The following is a 26,974-nucleotide window of genomic DNA, read 5'->3' as shown; positions in this document are numbered from 1 at the left end:
CACACTGGTTGTAAGTGGGGTTAGCGACTGTGTAGCAACAGTATGGGCTGATCACACCATACTCAGACTTACAACATATTCCCTAGCCTCAATGGCACACGTGGGTGTCCCTAAAGTCCTCTTCATGAGTTCTTTGTGAATATACAAAGACTGTGTCTGCTGGTGAGTCAGCAAGAGAAAACACACATTGGTTACACCGGGGATGAGCACAGCATCCGTGTTCACTGCTTCTACAGCAAAAGGTGGGGGTTTAACTCCCCTCAAAGTGCAGAGTGGAGCCTCCTGGGAACCAGGTGGATATTAAAAAGTTCAGCATGCTCAGAGAGATCAGAAAATGTGGCATTTTTGAATAGCAAGGTCAGAAGACATCTCTCTCAGTGCTAGAACAAAGCATGGATTTAATGACCCACCCACCAAAATGTCCTGGCACAGAGGGAGACACCTGGGTTGGAACAGCAAGAGTTCCAGGGCAGGGAGCAGAGCAGGCTGAGGGGGGTTTGCTTGGTGCCTCTGCATGCTCACACAACAACAAAGAGCTGCTCAGTGGGGCAGGCTCAGAGCTCAGGGGCAGGAGTGCACAGAGTGGCAGAGGAGACGGGCAGGGGACAACAGCAAACAGTGCAGTGGAAATAAAATCACACTGTAATGAAGTCAACAACTTCCACTAGAAAGGAAACCACAAAATTTCCTCTGTGTGCTTTATGGAACTTGGATAGTGGCAGTGATGTCTGCCTCAGCTCCCAGACCATCCTCCCTGCTCAGTCACTTCCCAAGGCTCTGGGGAGAGGGAGGAAAGCCAAGTTCACACAGATCACACAGAGTCATTCAAAGGTGTAAGTTCTGCCCCTGGATGTTGTTAGTTTGGAGGATTGCTCTTAAAAAAAAAAAAAAAATGTGCTAATGTTACTGTCACTGCAGCAATAAAACTAAAAAACACAAAATTAGTACCAACCAGCAGAATACCGAGTTTCCTTTGTCCTCAAAATGGAATTAGAAAAAGCAGAGCAAGCATAAATGAAATTATAAGTTATGTAACTGGTTCCTCATTGTTTGTGCTCTTCTGGCTTTAACTTCCCTACAGAGATGAAGCTGATTTGAAGTGCTACACTAATTTTATGGTGCAGCTATAAGAAAAAACACTCACAAAAAAATGTATGACAGTTTTTTCCCCTTCTCCTAGTTCTGATCCATAATAAGTGCTCTAACAGTTTTATGGTATTTCTATAATGGACATTTCTGCTGCTGGGGTTAGAAGAAAAAAAAGCTTTGAGGAAAATAAAAAAAATGTGATTAGAAAACCATAGGCACTGACAAGAGTCTGCACCTAAATATTTTTTTTTTTTTTTTAAACAGACTAGGATTTCATATTGGCAGTAACCACTGATACTGGTATTGGTGCCTCCACATTAGCCTTGTATCTGTTGTGAATTATTCAGGCATCTGCTTCCTTCCATTAAAAACAAGATTCATTAGATTTTTGGTTTGGAAGCAAAATTAAAACCAGACTGGGCACAGGACATATCATAGTTTATTATATAATTTGTTTTAACAGTCACCAGTGATTTTGCCAAATGCAACCTAAGATGCTAAACCAAAATTTTCAAAGGAAATTGCTAAAACACACTCCCTCTCCAGACACATTCTGGTCTCACAAATTTCATGGAGGAGCTGTATGGGAATCCATTCCTGTGCAATGTTTCAAGGATCAATTACAACCTGCAATTCCTGCTGCTGGAATTTATCCTGCTCTGGTCTCAGGACTTGCTTGTGTCAAATAATTATTTTTCTTTTCCTTAATCCTTAAGACAGTGCAAAAATGGAGTGTGACCCCATTTTTTCTGAAGTAAACTTTGTTCCCTGGCTTTATAGGATTTGAAAACTCAAGTTATCAAGAAATCCTGCTTGGCAATTTGGCTGAATACTCTAAAATAAGATTTGAAGAGCCTTGTGAGCACCTTCACTGAAAGTGTCTGAAGTGGAATTCTGCCAAGGAACAAACCCAGCAGTGCAGAGACAATTCAGAGCAAATGAAATGATCCAAACTCCTGTTACACTGTGCTGCCCTGCTGGTCCCTGCATGACCTTCCCAAAAGTGTCCCTGATGTACAAATCAAATGTCCTTCTGTGCAGAGGAGAGTTTCACCCTACATCCTCCTCATTCCTCTGGGAAATCACAATCCAGTGCTCCTGACATGCTCATGGTCCTGAGCAAAATTAAAATGTTTTTGGATTTTACAGGAGAATGGAAAATAATTGAATAAAAGAAATTTTACTAAACTTAATAAGATTAAAGCAGAATAAACAGTGTTGTCGACCTGTACCTAATATAACAGGGGTCATATCAACTGAAAGAAATGCTATACACTCATTTTTCACCTGAAAATTTAAAAGGATTTGTGGGTGGCTCTTGATTTTCTTTTATCTTTGAAGGTTGTATGGTACTTTGATGATACCTTAGTCTGATCATTTGTAAAAAATCACCAAGGATTTATGAATTGTGAATTTGACAAGTCTCCAAATGAGACAGAAAAGGCTGCCAGAGGTTTGCAGCCTCTCCTCCTCTTCCATCTCTCTGGGTGATCCAAGGGGCCTGAATTCATCCCTCTGGGATAAGAGATGATGATCTGAACACTGGACTCCAAATCCTCAGGATGAGTCAGGCAGGAAAAGTATTTACATACAAACATCCTGGTAGCTGACAGGGGAAGGAAATGAAATAGCAAAAAGAACACAGTGAAAGGTTTAAATGAAGATTTAGCAATAGCCCTTCCTTGCACATTCTCAATGAATGTGTCAGCAGAAACTTGAGGGATTCCAGAGAAGACCATAGGACATTGTTCTCATTACTTTGCCTTTCACACAAAGCACTTAAAATAATATGGCATGCAGAATTCTTAAGGTGTGCTTGGATTCCTTAGATAATACATAAAATAATGGCCTTCCTTCAGGAACTATTTAAAGCAATTAGTTATAATTGTTTATATGGTCAAGCAATCAGTCAATGGGGATCTGTACATTTGAAATACAAACTGGTGAAGTGCCCATGGAATTACAAACCAGTATTTTTCAGGAAATACTCAGCACTATTTTCAACACTCTGTTCTTTGAATGCCACTGTGCATTAGATTGCAGCACACCCCTGACCTCCAGCAGGGCCTTCACCCCAAAGTGACCCAGCCCAGGACAAGGAGGGCTCCAGCTGCCACCACCCAGCACAGCCTCAGCTCTGCTGCTGCACAAGCAGAATTGAAAGTGTCTCCACCTGGCAAAACCACTGAGAGAAGATGCTCTGAGCCAAATTGCAACTGAGGAAAGGAGGGGTATGTACAGAACCTGCCTTTGGACAGCTCAGAAACTTCCCACTTCCCCAGTGAAACAGGGATGGAAGAAATGGGATTTGTTGTGTTCTGAGTCTCCCATTAAATGGCAATTTCCTAGCAAAGAACTGAAACTGTTTAAAACATCTTTATTTTTAACAGTTCTGTCTGTATCCAGGCGAAACAGTGCATTGTTTACAGCTCAGTTCTCAGTTCTTTGTAACCAACCACTGAAGTTCCCCATGGAAAACATCTCTGCTTTTATACAGCTCCAGTCCTCTGTCCTAAATGAGTGCCTGGAGCAGAATCTGGGCTTTTTAAAGTAGTCATTTCCCCACTGTTACTGTTTGCATTAAAAACCTTTTAAAATACTGAACAGTTTTGTCTCCTTCCTGTAATTTTTACAGGAGAAAATAATTCTAAGAATTTTCACCTAGGAGGCAAAGCCATGCTGGGCCAGCAAATTTTCAGTAGAACCATGTCATGTGTGATTTTCTGGGATGATAAAGTCTTCATTTTGTTTGAAAAATGGCAGATTTTATCTCAGAGACCCAACATTTCATTTACTGCTTATGAAGACCACCAATAATAGGATTTAATTCCACACAAGCACTTCAACATTGAATAGAACCACAGCAGCTGACCTGGAAAAGCTCAGGCCATATTTCTTTCTTCATCAGCAGCAAAGGAGACAGGGAGCCTGAGCTTGATCAGTGGCACAAAGTGCTGGTCCAGTGTGAATCCCCAAATCAGCCATGGAGGCTTCCAGCATCTTTCCACTATACAAAGCTTAAACCATCACTAACACACTGCACTGCAGCTGCTGGCAGGGGAATCCCAAATCCTGCTCCCTCTGAACCTCTCCTCTGTCCTTTGGAGCTTGCAGACTGCACCAATAAAGCTTTTGTACACAATACAAACTCATGGCACTGAGAATTGTGTCCCAATCTCCCCTGGCTTAAAGCACACAAGGACCATGGAAAGGCTTTGTCACCACCCAGAGTCAGCTCACCTGTTTCTTATCAAGACTCAGAGTCACTACACAAACTAACACTGCACCAGCAGCTGGGCCCCAGTGACTGGAAGAGAAGCTCCCACTGTTCCAATGTCACATCACTCCAGACTGAACTTCTACCAACTACTGTCTGCTAGAATCCCTCCTAATCCTCCTTCTGACACTGACATTGAGCTGAACCCACCCTGCAGAGAGAAAAACTGAAGACTTTGACTTCTTGCATTACTCCATGTTCAGCTCCTCCTTCTGCATTCTGTCCAACCCTTCCTCCCCCAAGACACCCAGATGGGTGATTTCCACCAGCAGCTGGACTTTTTGTGGTTTCATTGTGGGGGTTTTGACTACAAATGCCTTTAGAGGTTGGGAACCCTTGGATTTGTCTGCATGTTATGATAAAACACAACGGAACCGTTCACAAAAGAAAAGTTTGTACGTAACAGAACGTGCAATAAAAGCGCAAGAAAGGAAAGAGAGAGAGAAAAAGAGAGAGAGAGAGAGGTATCCAGAGGAGAACTTACCCCACGTTTTAGGCTCCTGAAGCAGTGGATTTTGGGTTTGGAGGTCATGAACTCGTTGAAGCGATGGGAGAGGGGTTCCTTTTGCTGCTTGGGAGACTGGGGGCCGTTGGGAACAGCAGAGGGTGAGGCAGAGGCAGGGGGAGGAGGAGGGGGCTGATGGGGGGATGTTAAAAGGGACATAAGCTACGTATAAGAGATGGAGAAGTGACAGAATAAAAACCAAAAATAAAAAGATAAAACACAAAACGAAAATAAGCATCAAAACCAATATTTGAAATCCAGAGAAAATAAAACCAATTAAATAATTCAATATTAAAGGCCATGGTTCAAAAGAGGGGAGAAAGCAGAGGTTAAGAGTCGTGTTAAATGAAGAGTTGTGATAAATGAAAGTATTAGTAAGTGATGCAACAGAAGAGTAACACAAAAGTATTTTGAGGGAAGCTCATGCAGACTCTTCCATGCAGCACTGTCCCCATCAATTGCCCTGCTCTGCTCTGTGGACAGCTAGGAATAATGCATATGGATAGAGCTTTCAAATACCTGAATTTAAATGGATCAGATAAGGAAGGTACCTTAGTGCCCAGTAGCGTTTCTATTATCTGGAAAACAACAAACCACATTCCTTCCTGCTTCCAGATCACACCTCAGCATCACACTTGTACAGATCATTCTATGAATTTGCTCAGGAGTTAATCCTGCTTGTGTTTTTATTCTGGCTACACTGATGTAAGCACCAGACAACAGCGAGTCCTCTCTCACACCAGCACTACAGGAATGACCCCTTGTGAACAGGGAGATTTTTATAAATCAGATTTAAGTGGTTGGATAAATGGTCAGAGCAAGAGTGAGGTCAAAAAAACACCAAAGCTATTCTGGGCTTCCATCAGTGTTACTGAAACCTGATTGAGTCCAGTCCCCCTGCCACGTCCTGCTGACCCCAGATAAATGCTGCCATGCATTATGGTGTAAAGTATGACAGTGGAATGAAAAAGGTTTAATGGGAACATCAGTTAATATGGTCTTTTAAACAGTCAACTGCTCAGTTAGTCAGGCTCCATTAGTTGTGATTCAGAGTGAATCCCAGCAATTCCCTGTTCCCAGCCACCCACCTGCTGACCCCAGTGCACAGACTGGAAAGACAACGCAAATGGAAAGGCAAGGAGAGTCTGAGGAGTGGCAAAACAGTAACACCACACTGAAGCTTCCCACAGGTAACAATGTTAGTTGGCACACATGGCACTAGGTAAGTGGTTTACAACTCCTTCTCTGAGTTAGGAACAGAAATGGACCATGGCAGAGACGTGACAACTTAATTTAAATTAATTTTAAAATTGCAACATAATTAATGAAATTATACAAGAAAAACAAAATTAAAGTTATAAAGAAATTTAAGTAACCAAAGACTACAACAAAACAGCATATTAAGACATCAGTTATTAACTTTCTGAATCTAAAATTCTCTTTAAATAACTAGACTTGCCAAGATTACTAGACAAGACACATACTTGTTATTGACAGAACACATACTAGCACCAAGCTCAAGTTTGTAAACCAGTACCTTATTTTTCTTGATGAATGGCCATAACTTGCCCTTGGATTTGCTACCAAACTTGGGCTCTGACTTCCCATCCCCTCTGGAGTTGGAAAGGCTGGTTTCAGACACTGTCCTCTTCATGGGCTGTGTGAAATCCTCAAAGTCCACATCTCCTGGAGGCTCAAACCCTGATTTAAAGGCTTCTATTACCATCTGGGAATCCTGGAATGGGACAGATCCAACAAAGTGTCAAGATCTCAGGTGAGGCTTGACATCAAATTGATGGCACATTAAAGCAGAATAAGGAAGTTTGTGTATGTGGGGCCAACCCTGAGAGTGACCAGGCTCATTCCTGGCAATGATCTCCCTTCCAGAGCCCAGGATCAGTGCAAGTCCCTCCACCTCCTGCTGAAAAGGAGTAAGAATTTATGGACTTTACTGACTAGAAAAGCAAATCACACCAGTAAGTGACTCATAACCAAGGTTTAAGGTACAGATTTGTTGGGAATACAGCTGTTAATAAATCAGAGGAAAATCCCAGTAAATACTCCTATAAAACTGAGCTCTTGTGGGATCACTCTGCCACGAGTCAGCAAGTTGGTGTGAATTCAGTGACAGTAAATGGCTGTAAATGTTTCATGAGCTTTATTCAACATCCAGGCAGTCCAAGGTCACACCAGCAGCCCCATGCCCTGCTGAGGGAGCCACTGGAGCCACATTCCCTTTTGGCACTGCTAGGAAGGATCTAAGTCAGCCACAAACTGGCTGTAGACTGTGCACAATGGCTTTGCTTTTTTGTTTTGGACATAGGGAAAACAAAAAAAAACCAAAAAAAACCCAACCAACCAAATCAAAGCCAAACCAATCCATAGCATTTTTCCTACTCAAGTCTACAAACAAAATTAATTATACATAAGATGAAATTCAGACCTCAGCTTGCCAAATGCACTTAGACCTAATGGACTTGGAAAAAAAATATCCTAATAGACTTCTTATCTGCTTGTTTTCTTGGGAAGAGAGATTATATTGTACTAACAGCTAAGATCCAAGATCCCTAGAGACACTGTGCCTTGGCACACAAATATCTTATAATTCTCTAGAGAAGAGCATCACTGCCCTGTTACATAAAAAGAACTTGTTGCTTTGAAGGCATTTCACAGTTTCTGTGAATGGCTGTAGGTAAAATACTGCTCAGGAGAAATTTACTGGGATATAAACCCATCCAGAAGCCAGGCTCCATTGAGCAAAACAGGTACAGGAAAAGCTTTGCAAAAGTCTTGATGGGATTGTGAAGATCCACAAGGATTTAAGATCCTCAGTCTATCAGGTGGCACCATGAAATTCCTACATGAGTTTTAGGGAGATGGAACAACAATTTCCATTATCCCATCCTTGTTTGACATGAAAACTTCCTGAGAGCTAAACTTGAAGATATTTTTAATGATAGACATGAAAGCAAGATGGAGAAGGATTAGAGAAGAGGGGGAAAGAGTGGGAAAAGCTGAGAGAACTGGGATTGTTCAGCTTGGGAAAGAGAAGGCTTTGGGGTGACTCAGCTGCTGCCTTCCAGTACTTAAGGGGAGCCTGCAGGAAAGATGGACAGAGACTATTGACAATATTTACAAGAGCCTGGAGCAGCCTGGGACAGTGGAAGGTGTCCCTGCCATGGCAGGAGGTGCAACTGGAACTTCCCACCCAAACCATTCTCTGATTCTAACAGATTACACTATGTTATATTAAATACTCCACTGGTATTTAATCCTATGCATGGAGCTTTATACTTCTTCCCCCCTGAATTTTAGTATTCCTTCCATTTGTACAAAGCATCATTCTACTACAATGGAGCTAAAAATAACCAGCATGCTCCATATATCAGAGATAATGTCATAACAGGAACTCCAAGCCCATAACAAATTAATTTTATCTGCTGCTAGAGCCCTCTGAATCAAGTTCTGCACAGGTTCACCTGGCAGTCACCACAGCTCACACTTTGTGTTGTTCAAGTGGTTAGAAATAGGAAATGGAAAAAAAAATCTTTAAAACTGCCTTAGAAAGACAGTAACAGTGAACCAATATTCCCTGCTAAGTGCTGGCAGCTTCTATTGGCATTACAGGAACTCTGTGCAGTGCAGTGAGGGCACAAAGCAATCCTATTTACACAGTTGTACATTTAGTAACTAATCCAGCACTTTCACTATAATCAACACAGTTAGAAATTACTGCTCCTGAGATGAAAAAATCCTTGATCATATTTAAGGAAAAAGAACTTTTTACAAACATAATTGTTTCCAGATAGAACACACTAAACCCTTTGTAGTTGCTCAAATATAACTATTCTAGTTAACTACATTTTTGTCAGCACAGTGTTTACAGGAGAGTGTAGTAAATTCAGTTATCAATGCTCAGAGTCATCATTTTCCAATGCCACACTTGTGTATGAGCCATCATGGACTTATTAGTGAGCAACAAAACATAAAATTCACCCTGATTCAAACATCCAGCTTAAGTTTCATGAGTGTTTTGCTGGGAAGACTTGAGCAGAGTATAGGCTGAGATATGAATCTCCCCAGCATGATTCCACCATGCAGCACCAAAAGCTGCACCTCAAGCAGGGGATGCTGTTCTAACATGGGAATTGCTGCCCCAATTCCCCCTTTTCCCACTCAGAGAGTGGTTTCCACATCCCTGAGTTTCCTATGCTGCTCTCTGTGAGAGCAATTGCTGAACAGAGAGAAGAGGATTAATTTCAAAACTTCAGCCTCAGGCTCATGCTGCCAGTTCATGGCTCCAGGCAATGAACAGCTCTGAAAAGATTCCAGTGAAAAACATGTATGGGAAATTCAAACAGGCAGCAAGACACATGCTGTCAGTGTTTGAAGCAAAAATGTGATCCATGGGAAAGGCTGGAAGAACAGAGGGTTCATGTAGGAAGGGAGCAGATCATTCTGCAAACAAAACAGAAAACACATTTGCCCTTGTGGTCACTGTACATCAGGAAATTCAGCTGAAACCTTTATCAGTCTTTCTATCAGAGAGGTTTCTTTGCATCCTGTGAAGGAAAATGATGTTCAGAAATCAAGATTTGCTCATTTGCAGATTGCAGCTTTGAGGTTTGCTGCCAAAGAAATATTTTACAGAGAGATTTTGCAACAGTTAATTTGAAATATTTTCATTATTATAAAACTAATCAGAATTTCTGAAACATTCTGTTTTCTGACTATAGAAACCACCTTTATAAGAACTGGTGATTAAGTATCTGAAATCATGGCCAACATCACATGCTGATGCCTACTTTTAAATTGCAATATTACCAAAAATAATTATCCTAATAAAATGAGAGTATTCCTTAATAAAAAACCAAAAAAGCATTGCAGGAAAGGCATTTCTGGGTGTTAAGTAGATTTGGGAAATAATCTGAGCACATCCTGCCTCAGACAAAGCAGCTTGGGACAAGAAGCTGTTCTTTGGTTTAGTACCGTGACTGCAAAGCTCTTGTGCTGAGCCTGGGCCCAGGATTTCAGCCTCCAAAAATTACAGACCAATGCTAAATATGACAACCAACACTGCAGCACTTACATTCTTGTGATCCACTGACTCTGCAGCCTTTGTGATCTCATCCAGACACTTCCCAATGATGGGGATCACTTGGCGGTCGACGTCTGCAAAGGTTTTCATGGACTCACCTATCCTCACAATTCTTCTTTCCTCCATCTCCTGTATTTTCTAAAATATTACATTTCATCCAGGTCAAACATCAAGGTTAACTTCACAGTTTCACCTAGTTTTCCTATCCAACTTACATCAACTACTTCAAAACTTAGGGATTAAATGTATTTTTAAGGATAAACTAGGACAGTTGTTCTCAGGCAGGCACCAAGTGGTACTGTTCCCTCAAACATCAAAATGTCATTCTAAATGTAATCTCTTTTACTATTACTGGAAATTTTTCAATTAACTTTTTATGTTAAAAATGCTGATTTGTCAAACCCCAGCTTTTGTCAGGATAGTTCCTAAGGCTTTTAAAATAATTTCTGCAACAAATTCTTTCGTTTTCTGTGCATGTTAGGAACAATCTTATTTTCATTCCACTGTAGAATTCAAGGAAACCCAGATCTTGATGTCTCCCCTTCTTTTCCCTAGCAGGCAATTCCTGGTGTTTAGGGAGTCTTATACATCATGTATTGATGTGTTTGTGTACAATAAAATCATGTGTTGTTCACACCACAGCTCCTCATTGCTCAGTGGATTCAGTTCAGGATCTCCAGCATCACTTCCAGGGCCTCTCCTTTACCACAGAGGGAAACTGAATGTGGCACAATTTTATTCTGATCAATTATATAATGAACAGGAACAGCTTGTGGCACACTGGACTGCAGGAGCAGTCAACTTAAAATCTCCTTTGCCTTGATCCACAAGCAACATCAATTCTTCACAAAACAACTTATTTCAACATCAAAAATAAAGCCCTGGAGCTCATTGGTGCACTCACCTACAGATCAGTGCTCATCAGCTCCAGGATTTGCTTGATTCCAGGAACAGGTTATCTCAAGGCATTGGTTTGAAATGCCATGAGGCAAAAGAGGAGGAGCCCATTCAGCTCCCAAGTTTCAGCAGTGGGTAAGAAAATGCGTGTTTGCCACGCAAATATCAGCTACTCCTCATCTGATGACAAGCATGTGACATGTCCTCCCCTGAAAAAGTTGCATTTTCCATTTCTGATGCTCATGACCCATTACAATGGAACAGTCATTTAGAAGTTCTGTTCTACTACATTAACCTCAATTCATCCATTCAAGCACCAACTCAGATCTTCACTCAGAATAATTCTGATGGCTTTTTATTCTTCCTCTGCAGCCTGTCCTTAGGCACCCTCAGACACAACCAGAAGCTTGCTTAAAACCCTTTGGGTTGACTGCTGCAGAATTATTGTGGTTCACATTGAAACACCCATGCAGACTGATTGGAACAAGGGTCATAAAGAGCTGCTGGACTTCACAGATGCAACAATGCCCAGCTGCATCCTGCCCCAACAATGCCAGTGATGCTCTCCCTGATCCCCAGCTGCACAGAGGAGCTGAACAGAGAAAGATTGTGAGGATTCCAAAGGCTGTCCTCATCTGTCATGACACTTCAACGTCACCTTCCTGGTGTATCACTGATGCCTTTATATCCAATTTAAGAAAAAGGGATAATTTATCCTCCCACCTCTCAGGGTAGAGGATTGCATGTAAAATTTGCTAAGAATGTCCAAAAAAAATCAGCAAAAAATTAGAAGTCATGGCCATAGAATTGAGGTGATGTGCAATGTTCTTATCACAGAATTATGGGCTATTCTAGAGCCCTGCCAGTGACCCTTACCTGGAAGATGTTTGGTATGTGTGTGTAGTAATGTTCATGCTGCTCACTGTTGAACTTCTGTAGGGTGGAAGAATATTCAGCTTTGCTGTCTTCTGCCATCTGATGTCTCAGCTGGGCTTGCTGTCTTGCCTGAGGAAACACCAAAAGAAATTTGGTAAATTATAAATTTAGGCTATATGGAAAGCAATTGCATTGTGGTACTCCTCATCTTACTACCCAGGAACATTGTGAGACTGAACACCAGCTTCTGGTTTACTCCTATTTTGTAAAACATTTAAGCTGCAGTGTGGACAGTGCTGCTGCTCCTTCCTGGGATTACAGGGTGCTATTTCCATGAAGAATTTTGCATTTTGTGAGCAACCTCAATTTGAACTGCACACCAAACACCAAAACAAGTTGGTGCTCACAGGACAGGCACCTTCCCAGTGCATTCATGGCCACAATTCTTGCTCCCCCTATGCCCTGGTGGATGTCACCTGCTTTCCTCTAAGGAGCTGCTTCCCTCTTGGCAAGCAGTGTTTTTTGGGGAAAGGGAAGTAGGGAAAAAACACAACAATTTTCTCATTTTAGCCAGCACAATCATGATACAACCTCTTAACTCTGTGTGCCCTGCAGAGCCCATTTTCACTCCTCTCACAGCCCTGGCATGAAGCACACAGGAAAGGGGAGCCTGAGCAGCAGCTGAGATGCCTCCCTGCCTATTTTTACCCACAGAAATGATTTGCTTTACTACCCAACATAGCTGAGCACTGGGCAATTAATCTCACTTCTTTCCCTACAATAATCTGTCCCCAAGTGACCCTTTCATGTTTTCAGATTCCTCCCCTTACAGTTCTGTTCCCAAGGCCTTCTGTTATCTGTTTCACTGCCCAATATTCTCCCCTTACTGCCTCTCCCATCTGTTTGCTTTAGATGCCTTTTCCTTCCTTGCCTTTGGCCTTCATACAGCAACTCTTCCCTCTCTTCCCTTCCAACATTCCCTGTGCCTTTCCCCTCATTGAAACTCCCCCTCCCTGACTGGAGCTCTGCTGCTGAAATTCTGAATTATTCCTTAAGACAAGGCAGAAAAATGCTGCTTTAAAAACCATGTTTCAGGGGACACAACACAGCAAAGAATTTCAGCATATTTGAAGTGGGGTCCCATTAAAACCAGTTCAGAACAGGGTTATTTGAACTTTTCCAAGCAGACAATAGTTTCCTGACAATAAACTCATGGAATACTAAATCATGGAACGTTTTTGTAATCATAACTGGAAGGTAACAAATTCTGCCAGGAGGTTTCAAATCTCAATTTGTAAAGAAATATCCTTCCCCTGCATCTGTCAAATTTGCACATCTCACCTAATAATTTATTTCACTTCAATTCAGATATTACTTCTGCAGCTGATTGCAGAAATTTCACAGATCCCCTTCACATTCTTTCTACAGAAATAATTCAAGCTGAATGAGGAGATACTGGGCACTAAGTGCATCACAGGAGATGAAACAGTAACATCAAATGGAGAAGAATGTGACTATAACCAAATAAGAGCATCCAATAAAAGACATTTTCAGCTTTGCTTGTTCCCAGGAGTTTTAACTGTCCACTAACTCCTGCAAGGGATGAGTGCCTAATTCCAGAAAATTCATCTCCTGCAATCCAATTCCAAGGAGCCACATCAATCATTTCCCTGCCCAAGTGCTATAAAGTTTATTAAACTTTACCATCCATACACTCACCTACAGCTACATTAAACACCAGTGGAAAACAATATATCCTTGTGCCATAAACACAAATTTAGCAGGAAAACAAAGCCAGCCATGGGAAGACAGGCAGCTGTGAGAGTGGTTCACACTCCTCTCCAAACCCCTGCCTCACATCCCAGCTGCTGCAGATCAATATCCATTTGTGAGGCCCATTCTCCCCACCTACCCAAGAGGAACCCATTGTCTGAGCTGACTTTACACCAGCCCCTCTCTCACTCATCCAGCTCTTTTTTAAAATATAATTTTAAATAATGCAACTCAGGAATTTGTCCCTTGACTCTATTGTTGAGGCAGAAAAACAAGAAATCCATTATTACATATTTCCAGACTGACCCAGCAAGCATTAAAGCCTTCAGAGTTCATTTTCACGGGCAAACTCATTGGCTGGATATCACAAAGTAACTCTGACCTAAATGTAAACAAGGGTAGACACTCAGTTTCCAAAATGATCTTAGCTGGCCCCAAATAAGAGGGGGCAGCAGATGAGTAAACAAAATTGGGTGCACTCCAAAACCAGAACTTTTTATGTAAGAACCCTAGTGATGCTATGTTTCTCTTGGCCACTTAATGCATTTGGCAAGCTTCAAACTGTTTAAATATCTTTCCAGTGAGGTATTTAGATATTAAAAAAAAAAAAAATTAAATCTAGAATTTTTTATTACTTCATTTCAGTATGTCACTTCCTCTAACATCATCACTTCTAGCATTAACAGAATTGTACCTTATAGTGAGACTCCTGCAGTCTGTTGAGGCACAGAATGATAAAAACCAGTCAATGATGTTAAGTTTCACATTCAGAGTAATATATGCAGTAGCCCAGAACTGCAGAGAGTCCCAGAAGCTATTTCAGGAGTAATTTATAGCTGGGCTTTACAGAAAATGAAGTTTTGCTTCTTTGCTGCTCACTTGTGCATGCAAACAGCTTTAGAGAAGGTTTTCTAAGAAGGGACTTCTTAAAGGATTTGCTCTGAACAGCATTTCCAGGAGGAAAGGCTTTGGAAAAATTTGGGTCTGGAAAACCAGACGATGACTTCAGATGTAGGAGAACAATACTGGGATGCAACTCTCAGTCAACACACTCTCTCCTTTAACTGGGCAGGGATGAGTGAGCAGCAGCTCAGTTTCCAGCCCCATATGTGAAACACAATCCACCTCCACAGGCTGACAGATTGCTCAGTTGTGAGAGGTGAACTCAGAGCAGCAAAATCTCCCCTCTTCAAAGGAAGAGAGAATGAGGTCACCTTTCAGCACTGTAGAAAAGCAAAAAGAGTATGAGCATCTGAGGGGTTTGTGGGGAGAGCAGCAGCATTTTGCTTCCAAATGCCTGGCACTGCAAAAGATGCACAGATTTCACACACCTCCCACCCCAAACATACCTTTGTAACAGTTTTTTTGCCCCAAAATAAATGTGCACAGTGGACAGTAGCTAATTGCAGCAAGTATTAACTTGCAATGTGCTGATTCCTGTGGCTGTCTTGAGTACTTTAAAAAAATATTAAAAAAAAAAAAAAAAAATCAGGCCCCAGCAACACACCCACCTCAAGTGAAACACAACACTAAATTCAATGGCCATATGAGCTGGCAACACACACTGTGGCATCTCTCTCTTAAGGTAAGAGGAAGAGCACAAACATTGTTCTCTCAAGATGATTTTAACTACATTTCCTGCAGATTTGCTTCTTAACAACCGAGTTGCAAAAAAACAGACTCTCAAATAACAAGTTAGTTCAAATAAATGACTCTTCCATGAGATGCCAGAAAGGAGATGCCAGGGGAGGACACTGATGCATTGAAATCTGACTTCACTGAAGTATTCATGGGGGTATTTCTTTCCCATTTAAAATAAGAAATTAGAAGAAAGTTAACCTGCAAACCTTTGAAATAACTCATGTTAGAGAGATATATTTAGTGGGAGACTTCTTATCACCTGCTTGAAACCACCTGCAGTTTATCAATATGATCAGCAATCAGTGCAGAGCAGAGTGAGACCAAAGAATTACAGACAAGGGTACTTATCTATAATCCTTGCAATCATTTATACATTGATCTGAATTAAATCAGTCTTAATACTTTGTTTTTGAAGAGGAAAATTGAACAGAGAAAGGGAATATGGGCACTTTATGATGGGCACTGTCAATCCTGAAAGTGTAAGAAAACTTTTGAAATCTGTTACACTTTACAAGAAGGCTCTTAGAGAACAAAATACATTAATTTATATTGTTCCATTTACCTTCTCCCCCAAGCTTCCTTTGATAGGAAATGCAACTTGTGGTGAAGTGTAGGAGAAATTTTTAAAAACCAAGTACATTTTCTGCCATTTTGGTCTCCAATGGAAGAAAAGAATGAGGATATTTTGCTGAGAATAATTTTCTGAGACACATTCCAGAAACAGCAAAAGGGTCAATAGACACACTGTCTTCTGGGTTTACACAGACAAAAAATGCAGCTCCTCAGGGCTGTTATGGTGGGAGTGATATGAATAACTGAAAAGGGCAGAAAAAAACTTTGGCTGTTATTCAGCTGGTCCACACTAAGTGGAACAGTTCAACTCCTCAGCAGTTGCTCTTGTCCAGAATGGCAGAGTTTCCAGTCAAAACTTTGGTGTCACTTTGTTTCTTCTTTCTTTCCTCCCATTCTGCACCCCCTCTTCTCTTTCAAACTCAGACAGCATGTGAGATGCATCACTGCCAGGCCACTGCCTGCCAAAACAGATCTGTCTTTGGCAAATCCAAGATCAGACTAAAATGCAAACACACCAAAAAATCACCCCTGCCCCCTCCCCTCAACTACCCAATCCCTTCAAAAATAGTTTAATGATAAAGGCAGACTCAGAAACACTTTACCAATGTCAGGAATGCTTTCTATTGCTCACATTTCTCAGCTCCAGGCTCTGGTGCTGCGACCACTGGGCACCAGGAGCAGCAGCAGCACTGGCAGAGTGTGCAGGATCATTAATAACAGTGGGCATCCTGCCACAGACTTCAAAACAGGGCCAGGGCTCCAGGCTTGGATTTACATATCCTCTTTACTGTTTTACAATAACCAGTTGGGTCTCTCTGAACTGGCAAGCAGAAAAAGGATTTGAAATTTGCTTTCCCGAAAGCAAAAAAAAGCAGAATGGGGGGTGCAAAGTAACAGCAGAGAAAGAAACAGAAAAAAAAAATCCTTTCTTTTAACATTTGAAGAGGTGGAGGAAAAATCTGAGACTCTGTGGGTCCCTGAAATCCTTTGGCTGAATATAATATACAAATGAGCAAACCACTGACAGAGGATGGAAAATCTTCCTCACCACATCTCAGGAATTGTTATCTAGTGCAGTCTCACTGCACACAATCCTGCCAGAACTCAGAAACTCACACTAACAAAAGATATCCCCAAACAACACAGTCCTGCTGAAACTCTAACAACAGAGATGGACTCAATTAATTAAGAAGAGCAGCACAGCAGCCCCTCTCAGCACACTGGGGAATAACTGTGCCTCAGCCCCAAAAGTTTGTCTCCTTGCACTGCCATTCTCATGTCATGAATATTAAATAACCAAACTCTCTGGATGACTGAACTGTAAATCCCTGCAAACACCCAGGAGTTTTCCACACTGCTCAGAGAAATGCAGTTCTATGAGGATATCTGGCAAGCCTAATTCATTATAAAAGAAGGATAATCTCTGTGGATGAAAGGTTATGTGGATTTGATGGAGGAGGTAACTAGAAAAGATATATTTGGAGCACTGGCTGACAATGTTTAAATGATTTCTGGAGTTTACTTGTACTACATAAGCAATTAAACTCTTCCATGTATAAATCTGGGTATTGAATATAAATAATGGAAATTATTTCTTGAATATAAATAATGGAAATTTCAGGACTGGGTAATAGATTGCTTAGCTCATACTTGGAATACTGGGCACGGTTTTAGTGCTCTCCCTCCAAGAAAGAATTTACAAACACTGCCAAGGAAGAAGGGGCAGTCAGGGTTGAAAAAGTTACCAGGACAAATTCTGTAGCCTTGAAGACCAGTTTTATGAGTAAAATGCACAATTTGTCTCTCAGGGAAGTGAATTAGTCTGAGTGATCAGGGTGATGCTGAGCTGCAGCAACAAGGGTTTCCCAGCAGAGACCAAGTCATCATCCCCCTCTACTCACCATTTGTCAGGCTATTGTTCAGTGGTCTCCATTACACAAAAAGAATACCTAGACAGACTGGAGAAAGTCCAGAAAGGCAACAGAGATGATCCAGCACAGGGAAGCTGCCATGTGAGGAAAGGCTGAGTGACCTGGGTTAGGTCAGCCTTGAGAAGAAAAGCTTGGGGTGCCCTGTCACTGTGCCCCAGGGTTTGAAGGGTCACTACAGAGAAGATGGAGATTCTAAAAGGAGTCACATGGAAAAGACAAGGGGAAATTGGTACAAGTTACCTCTGGGGAGATCCCAACTGGACACCAGGGGACAATTGCTCACAGTGAGAACAATGAGCCATTGGAATAATCTCCCCAGGGAAATGGTGGAATCCCCACCATGGGGCACAATTCAGCTGGAAAGGGTTCTGGGCCATCTTGTCTAGACTGTGCTTTTGCCAAGGAGTACTGGGCCAGACAATCCCTCAATTCCCTTCCAACCTGCTATTCTATGATTCACTGAAACTGAACAGATCACAAACTAAATTAGCTAAATTCTGAGGCCTTACTTCTCAGCAGGTGAAAAGATTTGTTTTAATGTTTTGACAGAAAAATAATAACTGTAAAGAAGCTTTGCAACTCTACAGCATGAAATAATTGCTTTGCATTAGTTTAGAACACCAGTTCTATTGCACTGGTGATTCCAACTGCAGTTGGTTAATTCAGGAGATATTCTTAATCCTCCCCTTCACACTTTCTTTCCCTCCCTTCAGCAATCACCTCCCAAAAGAATTGTATTGTTACAAAATTTAGTCAAATTTCCACAGAGCACTGCTGCAGGGGAGCATTGCTAAAATGAAATTTAAGTTCAGTTGGATTTCCTTGCCTTTCACTAAACCTGGCTCATGATCTGCTCTTTGATCTCTTATCACAAGCACAGGGGATGTATAGGGTACATATGGAGATTTATTAGGCTCCCCAGACACTCCTGCTGGAGTCATTAACTCTCTATTGAGTAGAAATCGACCCTCTTAAATTAGTCATGATTCCAAAAGGGAAACAGCTGCTCTGTGTGGAGTGGCAGGGGTGGCAGGCTGTAAACAAGGCTTACTCTTCCAGAAATGCAAATTGCTCTCCTGAGGGACTCCCTGCATTCACACACTGCATCATCCTTTAGGAAGGAAGCAGTTCAGGAAGGAGATTGGGGTCTGCATTAAATAACAGAGAAATAACATTAAATCACATTACCCAGCATTTGAATTGATGAGAAGCCTGACACACATCACAAGCAAAGACACAGAAATTGAGCCAGTTCCATTTGTGGAGCAAAGGAGAAGCAGCTGCCTACTTCAATACACAAAAAAAACTCACTACCACACAGGGAAAATTTTCTGCAGTGTCAAATCTGCAACAAGAAATGCAGAAACCAGACCCTCCTGCACACTGCTCAGGGCTGGGCCTGACACACCTCACCTGCACATTTCACCTTGCTGCTGCTGTATCTCCATAAATTCCCAGCAAAGAATGGGAAAAGCAAAGCCTCTGGACCCACTCACTGCAATATTAATAACACAAGCACTGTAAGTCTTCTTCACTTTGCAAAACCACCTTTGCACACTTTCTACAGTGCTGGTACACTCATGGTGCCAGTGGGTGCCTTGATGTGGCAGGAGAGGGAAGGGATACAAGTCCCACCATCACAAAGCAGATGACTTGGCATCTCCTGGAAAATCAGGCCTGTTTAGTAGTTACAGACTGCAGAAGGCAGACACTCAAACCTGGGGTTATGGTGAATTTTCCTGCTGACACTTTGATGACTAAACCTCAGGGATGTGGCAGCAGCAGAGCTCTGAGCTGGAGATTTGCTCCAGGTTAGTCTGGGGGGTGTCAGTGACTCGACTGTCACTGTGACTCAGCTGCTGAAACACTCACCTGAGATGTCTCCAGAGCCCAAAATAGCTTCTCACACCCCTCACTGTAAGGATGTGTAAGCTCCCAGTGAAGGGATTTGTGTCCCACAGCACAGAGGCTGGAGCAGCAGCCACCACCTGACAGCACTGCTGAGCACACAGGAAGATCAGCTAATCCCAGGTTCCAATTAGCAGGATTTCTACACCTGCATTCTGTCAGACTTTGCTGTGATTCAGCTCATGGCTACCCCAAGCCATGCTGAGTGTGTTTCCTGTGGGTAAGGAGGGGGACATACTCTGTGCTTTGTGCATCAATTCAGGTAATGTGGCAGGAGAAAGAGAAAATGAAACCTCAGTAACTCCTCACAGTTATATTTATGGAATAGAAAACTACTATTATGGTGATACTGTATTTTAAAGCTTTATGCAAATTCCAAGCTATTCTGGGTCTCCAAAACATTTTGGATATTGCAGACATAACCTGAAAATTGCAGAGCACAGGGGAAAGATCCTAGAGATTTCAGTAAACTGGAGGTTACTCCACCTTCCCTCAGTTTCTCCACTTCAAAACCAAAGGCAAATACATCTCAAGTTCCTAAGTATCTCAGATTATTGCCTAAGGTCAACATTTGACCATGTTCCTCTTCAGCCAAGAGACAGATCCTGCCTGACACCAAGTACTTCAAACCACTCTCCTCACCACAACTGCTGAGCAAATCAAGAGGCAAACCCTTCCCATGGTTGGCCTCAGCCACTTCCTCTTTAAAATCAGATTCTGAAATGCCTACCTGGAAAAGCAACCCTTAGAAAAGCCAGTTGATTTTCTAATTTTATTACAAGAAGTCTGCAAAGGCACCACTGGATACCACATTATCCCATAAAGATGTCAGTTTTTTAGTGATTGCAGCTCTGAGGAGAAGGCAGAAACAATAGAGCTCTGCCTTATATGTACAGTGGCTCCGTGCTGGCGACAGAGACCATTTCCCCAAATGGTCAAAAAATTGAAGCAGCCTCTCTGTGGTTTTTGAAAGAGAAGTGCTTTAAAGCACACAACCCACTGTGATCCAAATGAAATACAACTTTCAGTGATACCTACAAAGCTTCCTGGAAGCAGCATCAACATATTGCAGCATTTATTTGGTTCATAAGGATATTTTCACAGACAGTGAGCTTCCTGCCCTGACTTTGCTACACTGCATTTTGTGTTGACACAAACATTTCTGCAAGCTTTGGCTGCTGGTGGTTTAGAGGCTCAGTGCAAACAGGGAAGGGATCTCAGGTGCCCTGCTCCACTGTCCCTCTATTCTTGCATACTGTGATCATTGCAGACACTCAGCACAGCTTCTGCTCCTACTACCAAAAAAGGAGCTGAGAGGAAAGGAAGCCAAACACTCCTCCCTCCAAGATCAGCTACCAGGCTGCTGCCTGGCAAGGTGATGGAGCCCATCCTGCCCAGAAGGGACAGAGAAGGGATGTGCCCTCCACACACCTGGTGCTGCAGAAGGAATGTGGACCTTGGTACATGATGCCCAGGCACCACATCCAGCCCTGCCAAGCAGCCCTGGAGAAATAAGGAGCAAAGTGACACTTATTCTGCTTCTCTGCTATTTTTCAGTTAGTTAATGCTTCTAAATTGTAATACCTTGGGCAAGGGATAAGTGCTGGTAGATGGCAGCTCTGGCACAGAATTTCCTGCTGCAGTTGTCAAAGGCTACAAAGACTTGAAAGATGAAGAGATGTGAGTGTTTCAGAACCTCACACAGCTTAGCATTAGGAAACTGCAGCTGCATTCTCTTCTGACTGTATGTGTCATTGTGATCACTGCAGAATTTTAATTGCATTAATGCCATCCACTCCATTGTGTGATGCAAAAAATAGCTCCTGTGTCTGCTCATATTGGCAGGTACAAGCTGAAGCAGCCAAGGTGTCAATCCCAAGCCAAGGAAATGAGGGCAACCAGCCCCACTGCTTGAGGAGCACCTTGTTCTGCCAAAGAGAAGAGCTCTGACACAGCCAAACTGCTCAATCTCCTGGCCAGGTGGATTCCTGGGAGCTTTTTGGGGGTACAGCAGCCAAGCCATAAGAGGCAAAAGCAATCAGAGCTGCTGCAGCAGAAGCAGGAGGTTGAAGTCATCCTATTGCTTCCTTTGGAGCTGAGCAGTCCCTGCATCCCCCTGGCAGGGAGAGCAGCAGTGCTGGTGAAACAATATCCCATTCTGCACTGGAGTTATGCAAGAGCCTCCCAGTCACACGGGCAGAGGGGAGCAAAGAAAGGCCATTATTCACAGCCTGACATGGATGAACCCAGTTTAACACATGCACTTGGAAAACACTGTTCTCTCTGTTCAGTAATATTATTTCACATTCCACTCATTTTGATAACCTTTTCCTTCTCCCATCTACTCTGTTGACTGCCTGGAAAGTGGAGTAATGCCTTCTCCTGAGAGCTGCCAACATGCATAACTAAGAGATTTTTCTTTCAAGACACTACTGAGCCTCATTTTGCAATAAATAATTTACAAATTCATACAATAAAAAGCTGGAGGAATTTAAAAGGGAAGCCTCTCTGCTTCATTTGACAAGAAAAGAGCACCAAGATAAGAAACTGCTTCCCAGAATTTACTTAACACACTTAGATTGCTGTATCACCAAGATGCCACCTTTTACTCTGACCAGAAAAGATCACCTTGGAAAAGGATGTAGAAATAAGGAGTTTCAGTCCTCTACTTCAAATAGTAAGTTATGTCTTTGTCTCCCTTTGACATGACCTCAGCTTTGGGAAAAAATCTAGGGCAAGCCCTAATTTTATCTATGAAATTATTCTGAAATCACTTTACACAGATAAAGCAGAGATGATCCCTCTCTGTTAGAAAAACCCACATGTGGTGCCACATCTTTAACAATCTGTACATGCATTCATCTGTCAAGTGCCCTGGCAAATCCAGAAGGCAACAAAGGATCAAATCTACATGGTGAATTTGCAACTAAGAGCCAAGCAAATTACAAGACCACAGAGGTATTTTGTCCTTTGATATGCAATAGCACTTGGGGGAAATTTTCTGAGCTTGTTTATGATTTACTGTCCTCATTTCCAAGAGCATCCTTGATGCTCTCTGCCACACACACAACATTCTGATGCTCAGCATGCCAGAAACACAGATCCCACAGATGTAAAGGGAAATTTATATTTCATATCTTCACAGCACTGAAGTAGCTGAGAATAGAATAAAGCAGACCTCTTGAGAAGCAAAACCTGCACTTTACAAAGAGACCTCAGACTAGAAAGATTTCTTACCTATAATTCACTTTCCTTTCCTGTCCCTGCAACAAAACATTTGGCATATTTTAAGCCTCAGCTTTTACTTTTTCCTTTCTCTTTTGGTTGCCTTTTTTTTTTTTTTTTTCCTTCTAGAAACAATAATTTTCAAATGTTCTGGTTATTTTGTGCCTGTCTGACTCAAACTCAAGGAGGACAAAACTGTCCTTACACATTGTAATGTGGTGCTTCTGATCTACATTAGTGCATCTTCTGAGCAAATGTGTAACTCCAAAAGCAGAAGCTATTTAAAATATTTTCTTCCTCTTCATAGCTTCCTTAAGTTACAGGTATTGGACTTGGACCAGTAAAATTTAAACCTTAAGCATCCTTCCACACATCTAATTTTGAATCAGACTAAAGAGAGAAGGTATTTCCAGACAGATGTGCTGAAACAGGACTGGAAGTTTAAAGTTAAGCATTAGTTCAAAAGCTTCACTGAGTGGGGATCATTGTAAAAAAGCCACAAATGAATCTAAAACCAGCCAGCAACTGAGAAATGAAAATAAAAGCCTTGTGCCATCTGTGACAAGCATGGATTCCAGGACTCTGCATCACATGTGGAAAGCTGTCCTGTTCTAAATGTACAACTATGAAAAACAATTCTGATAATTCTTCATTGCATCCAATGACATTGGGAAATCTCTCAAGTGCTGCTCAAAGGGCAGGAAGTTTGGCTCTACCTGGATCAGAGAAGGAACAAAAATGTGTGGAAACTGCAAGCAGAACTCAGGGAGCTCCCACAATAATCCTGGCTGTCACAGAACCAAAATTAAGTCTGCATAAACTCCTTTAGAGCCATATCAGCTCTGTTAAACTCAGATATCACCTACTAAAAAAACCTGATTGTGTCTGCTTAGAGTTGTTATATAAATAAAGGTTTCTGCAGACATCTCCCTGGTTTTAATTAACCTACAGACTGACTCAAGTAAGGCTCTAAGCCTCAGGGGGTTTATCCTACCAGCAAGATTTAGGAAGCAAACCTATCACATCCATGTTTACAAACAGTCCCCACCCTCCAGCTCACCTTTTCAACATCTGCTTTTGTCACATTGATGTCAGCATCCATTTTCTCAAAGTACTGCTGTGCTCGATCAGCCTCTTTGCAATCCCGTTCAAACCTTCTTTTACTCTGAAAAGACAGAAACCTTCATTAAGGGAAGCAAAAGGTACCAAAAGCCTGCCTAAAATTCATGCCTGCCACTGAAACAATCTGTTGTAAGGATTTTAGGGATTTCTTGTTTATACTGGAATACATTTCCATATTAAACTTCAAAAACTGGAGTTACCAAAAGCACATTTTTGATTCCATTATCCAGGCTGCTCTGTATTTCAGCATTTTTCCCTTTTAGCATCACTTCCAGTCTTGCAGATGAAATCATTCTCTTCCAACATTTAACCCTTCCTTTTTGTAAATGAATGAGGGAGTTACTAAGGTTAATAAATTTGCAAGTAGGACTTTTGGTCATTCATAGTCCCTTTCTATCCTCCCCTGTACTTACAGCCTCACTTTTCATTCATACATGAATGACAATTCCAATGTATTTACTTTTGGAAAGCAGCATGTGACTCAAGAGATGTTCCTGTTCAATTTATGCACACATTATGAAGCTGTTCAACTTTCAGAGGAATATCTGAACAGGACCCTCAGGAACTCTGCAGTTTCAGCAATGCTTAGCACATCTTTTAAGTCATATCAAGTGAAATCCTGTTCGTGATAGACAAAGAGCCCACAGAAGCCAAGTGTTCTGTTAAAACAGATTTTTTGAGAACTGCAAGTGTATTTAAGACAGCAGAATTTTAAAAATCCCATTCTACAACTTTTATCCATATACCTTTCTTTTTCCAAATAAAACATCTCTGAAAACAACACATAAACGACTTAAATGTCACATCTGAGGAATTTGCCACTTACTGCTTCAAGTTGTTTCCAGCAAGTTTCAATGTGTTGTTGTGCCTTTCTGCCATCATGGAAGTGCTGTTTAGAAAAAGGAAAGAGAAAGAAAACATTTTGAACAACAAAAGAACAAACAGTCAAGTATGCTCAAGAAAAAGCCCAAGCAGAAATCATTCTGACAGCTGTGTTCTGCAAGGCTGGTGAATTGAGCAGGTGTGTGATGACTATCTAATGTCTCAGCAGGCTGCAGATGGATATTTGCATCAATTATAGTGGTTAGTTCCACTAAGGCTAATTAATCCCTTTAGCAATTCTACCTTGTATTGTTCACTGTATCTCATAATTATTGGTTTCCCATATCATGAGATCTGAAGCACTTTTATCTGGCGAGTATTTCTTTGGTGACAGACTGAACACTAGCTCTAAATTAAAATTTCTCTCTACATGAATTTACCAAGATGCACTTGATTGGCACATTCTAACAACTGATGTTTGTCCTGATTTTCATTCAGACTCAACAAAAAAAACCCTTTTCTTCCTAGTTACTAGCTGTGTATGCAAGGCCAGCTGCTCCTGCCTCTTGAGAGGTTTTTGGTGCAGTGGGTCCCTCCACAATCCCTCCTCTCCCACTCACTGGGGGTGACTGTTGACAGAGTGGGGTGTAAAACAAGTTTTAAATTGAGATGTCAGCTAAACAACAAGGAATTCCTCTCCTGACATGCTTTTTGGATCAAGACTCTTAATTGCAGTTGGTTTAAGTAACAGTTCTCAGCCCTTACACAATGTCCTTTATCAAAAGAATCTAATCTGTATTGGAGTTTGTCCCTCTGTGGAATCCCAGAATGGTTTGGGTGGGAAGGAACCAAAGAACACTTTGTTCCAATCCCCTGCCACGGGCAGGGACACCTTCCACTATCCCAGATTGCTCCCAGCCCTGTCCAGCCTGGCCTTGGACACTCCCAGGGATGGAGCAGCTGTTCTTCCATATTCCTGAATTCCCTCAAGATAAGCAATCCCTTCCTGATCATTGGATAAGGCAATGACCCAGCTCAGGACAGGAATGTGAATGCAGACCCAGCTGACTGCTACAACAGGTTACTCCCTCCAGAAACCACCCTATAAAATAAATAATGAAGCAAACTACAACAGGAAGAGAGAGGCCTTTCTTTTGTATTATTTACTGGCAATTAGTTTTACTCAAATAGTAAACTTGAAAAATAAAGGTCAGATATTGCCAGATAATCCCACTGGAATTCATGTGCTTTCATGCCCAAGTGCAATCACATTTCAGATAAATCCTCAGGAACATGATACATATGGTTTGCTAGGTTAAAAAAAGCTCACACTCCAGATCATTAACCTGCTACAAAATGCCACATTTAGAAAAATATGCCTGCAAGCACTTTACAATTGGCAGCTTCTTGGTTTTCTGCATCTTCCACTACATCAGCTGGTATTTTCCTGTGTCAGGGGAGTGAGGGACATTTCAGAGCTGCCATTCTTGCTCCATCAGACATGACAGCAAAAAGCCCCAAAACTGCAATTCTCTATCATGCCATGTCCAATAGGCTCATTTAGCCTTAAAAATCACAGCAATGTTCAGCAAGTCTGCAAGAAGATAACAACACCAGGGTGGTCAGTGCTGTTATCTGTAGTCCCAAACACTGTCTGCTAAGGAGGGATGCTCACCTAGAACTGAGCACAGGGACACTCTACAGCTTCATGTGTCTGGATGGTGTTTATCTGCACATGAAAATTCCTAAAGCAGACAGGAGAGGCACAGTGTCAGGCTTTCCATCCTGGCACATGGCAGGCTCAGCCCTGGCTCTGCTCCTGCCCTCCCAGCACGTGTGGCCACTGGGCCAAGGGGAGCAGTGACAGCCTGGCACTGCTGGGACAGCAGAGACCTTCTCCAACACTGCCTCACCTCACTGTGACAGTAAAAAACCCCTGAGATCACTGTAACACTGCTGGGTGGCAGGGAAAGGCTCCAAGTTGGTTTCAGTTCCTTTTGCAGATCCCCATGTCCTTTACTCTGCGTGTGACAGATGCTGCCTCTTCCTTGCCAGGGGCTCCTCCTTCCAGGCTTTTGTAATTAGAGTTTAGGAAAACAGTCCCAAGGAACAACAGTAATACAACACTACATTTTTCAATGTTTTGCTAATGAGCATGAAATTCATGGAAGCCTTGACAGTGAAGCTGGAAATAAAATAACTCCAATGAGTTGGTGTTGCCTTCCCTGGTTCCAGCA

At 41.9% G+C, this 26,974-nt stretch overlaps 1 protein-coding gene across 25 annotated transcripts in view; it reads right to left on the bottom strand.

Moving 5' to 3' along the window:
* The window catches only part of FNBP1 (formin binding protein 1), a 385,839-nt gene that overhangs the window by 16,165 nt on the left and 342,700 nt on the right, over positions 1 to 26,974 (bottom strand). For 11 of the 25 annotated variants that reach the window (XM_079323980.1, XM_079323984.1, XM_079323977.1 and 8 more), the window contains 5 exons: positions 24,742 to 24,804; positions 23,854 to 23,958; positions 11,743 to 11,871; positions 9,961 to 10,107; positions 6,409 to 6,606 (listed from right to left, as the gene is read on the bottom strand). In XM_079323980.1, coding sequence (XP_079180106.1) covers positions 6,409 to 6,606; positions 9,961 to 10,107; positions 11,743 to 11,871; positions 23,854 to 23,958; positions 24,742 to 24,804 — 642 coding nt within the window. Of the gene's footprint in view, positions 1 to 72; positions 160 to 4,850; positions 5,034 to 5,422; positions 5,450 to 6,408; positions 6,607 to 9,960; positions 10,108 to 11,742; positions 11,872 to 23,853; positions 23,959 to 24,741; positions 24,805 to 26,974 lie in introns of all 25 variants that reach the window. The other 14 variants (XM_079323992.1, XM_079323982.1, XM_079323990.1 and 11 more) reach the window with 5 other exon arrangements.

This window comes from Erithacus rubecula (assembly GCF_903797595.1).
Source record: "Erithacus rubecula genome assembly, chromosome: 21".
In the NCBI taxonomy this organism is placed as follows: domain Eukaryota; kingdom Metazoa; phylum Chordata; class Aves; order Passeriformes; family Muscicapidae; genus Erithacus; species Erithacus rubecula.
Note: the sequence above shows the minus strand (reverse complement) of the source record. Positions and strands in the feature narration are given on the sequence as shown.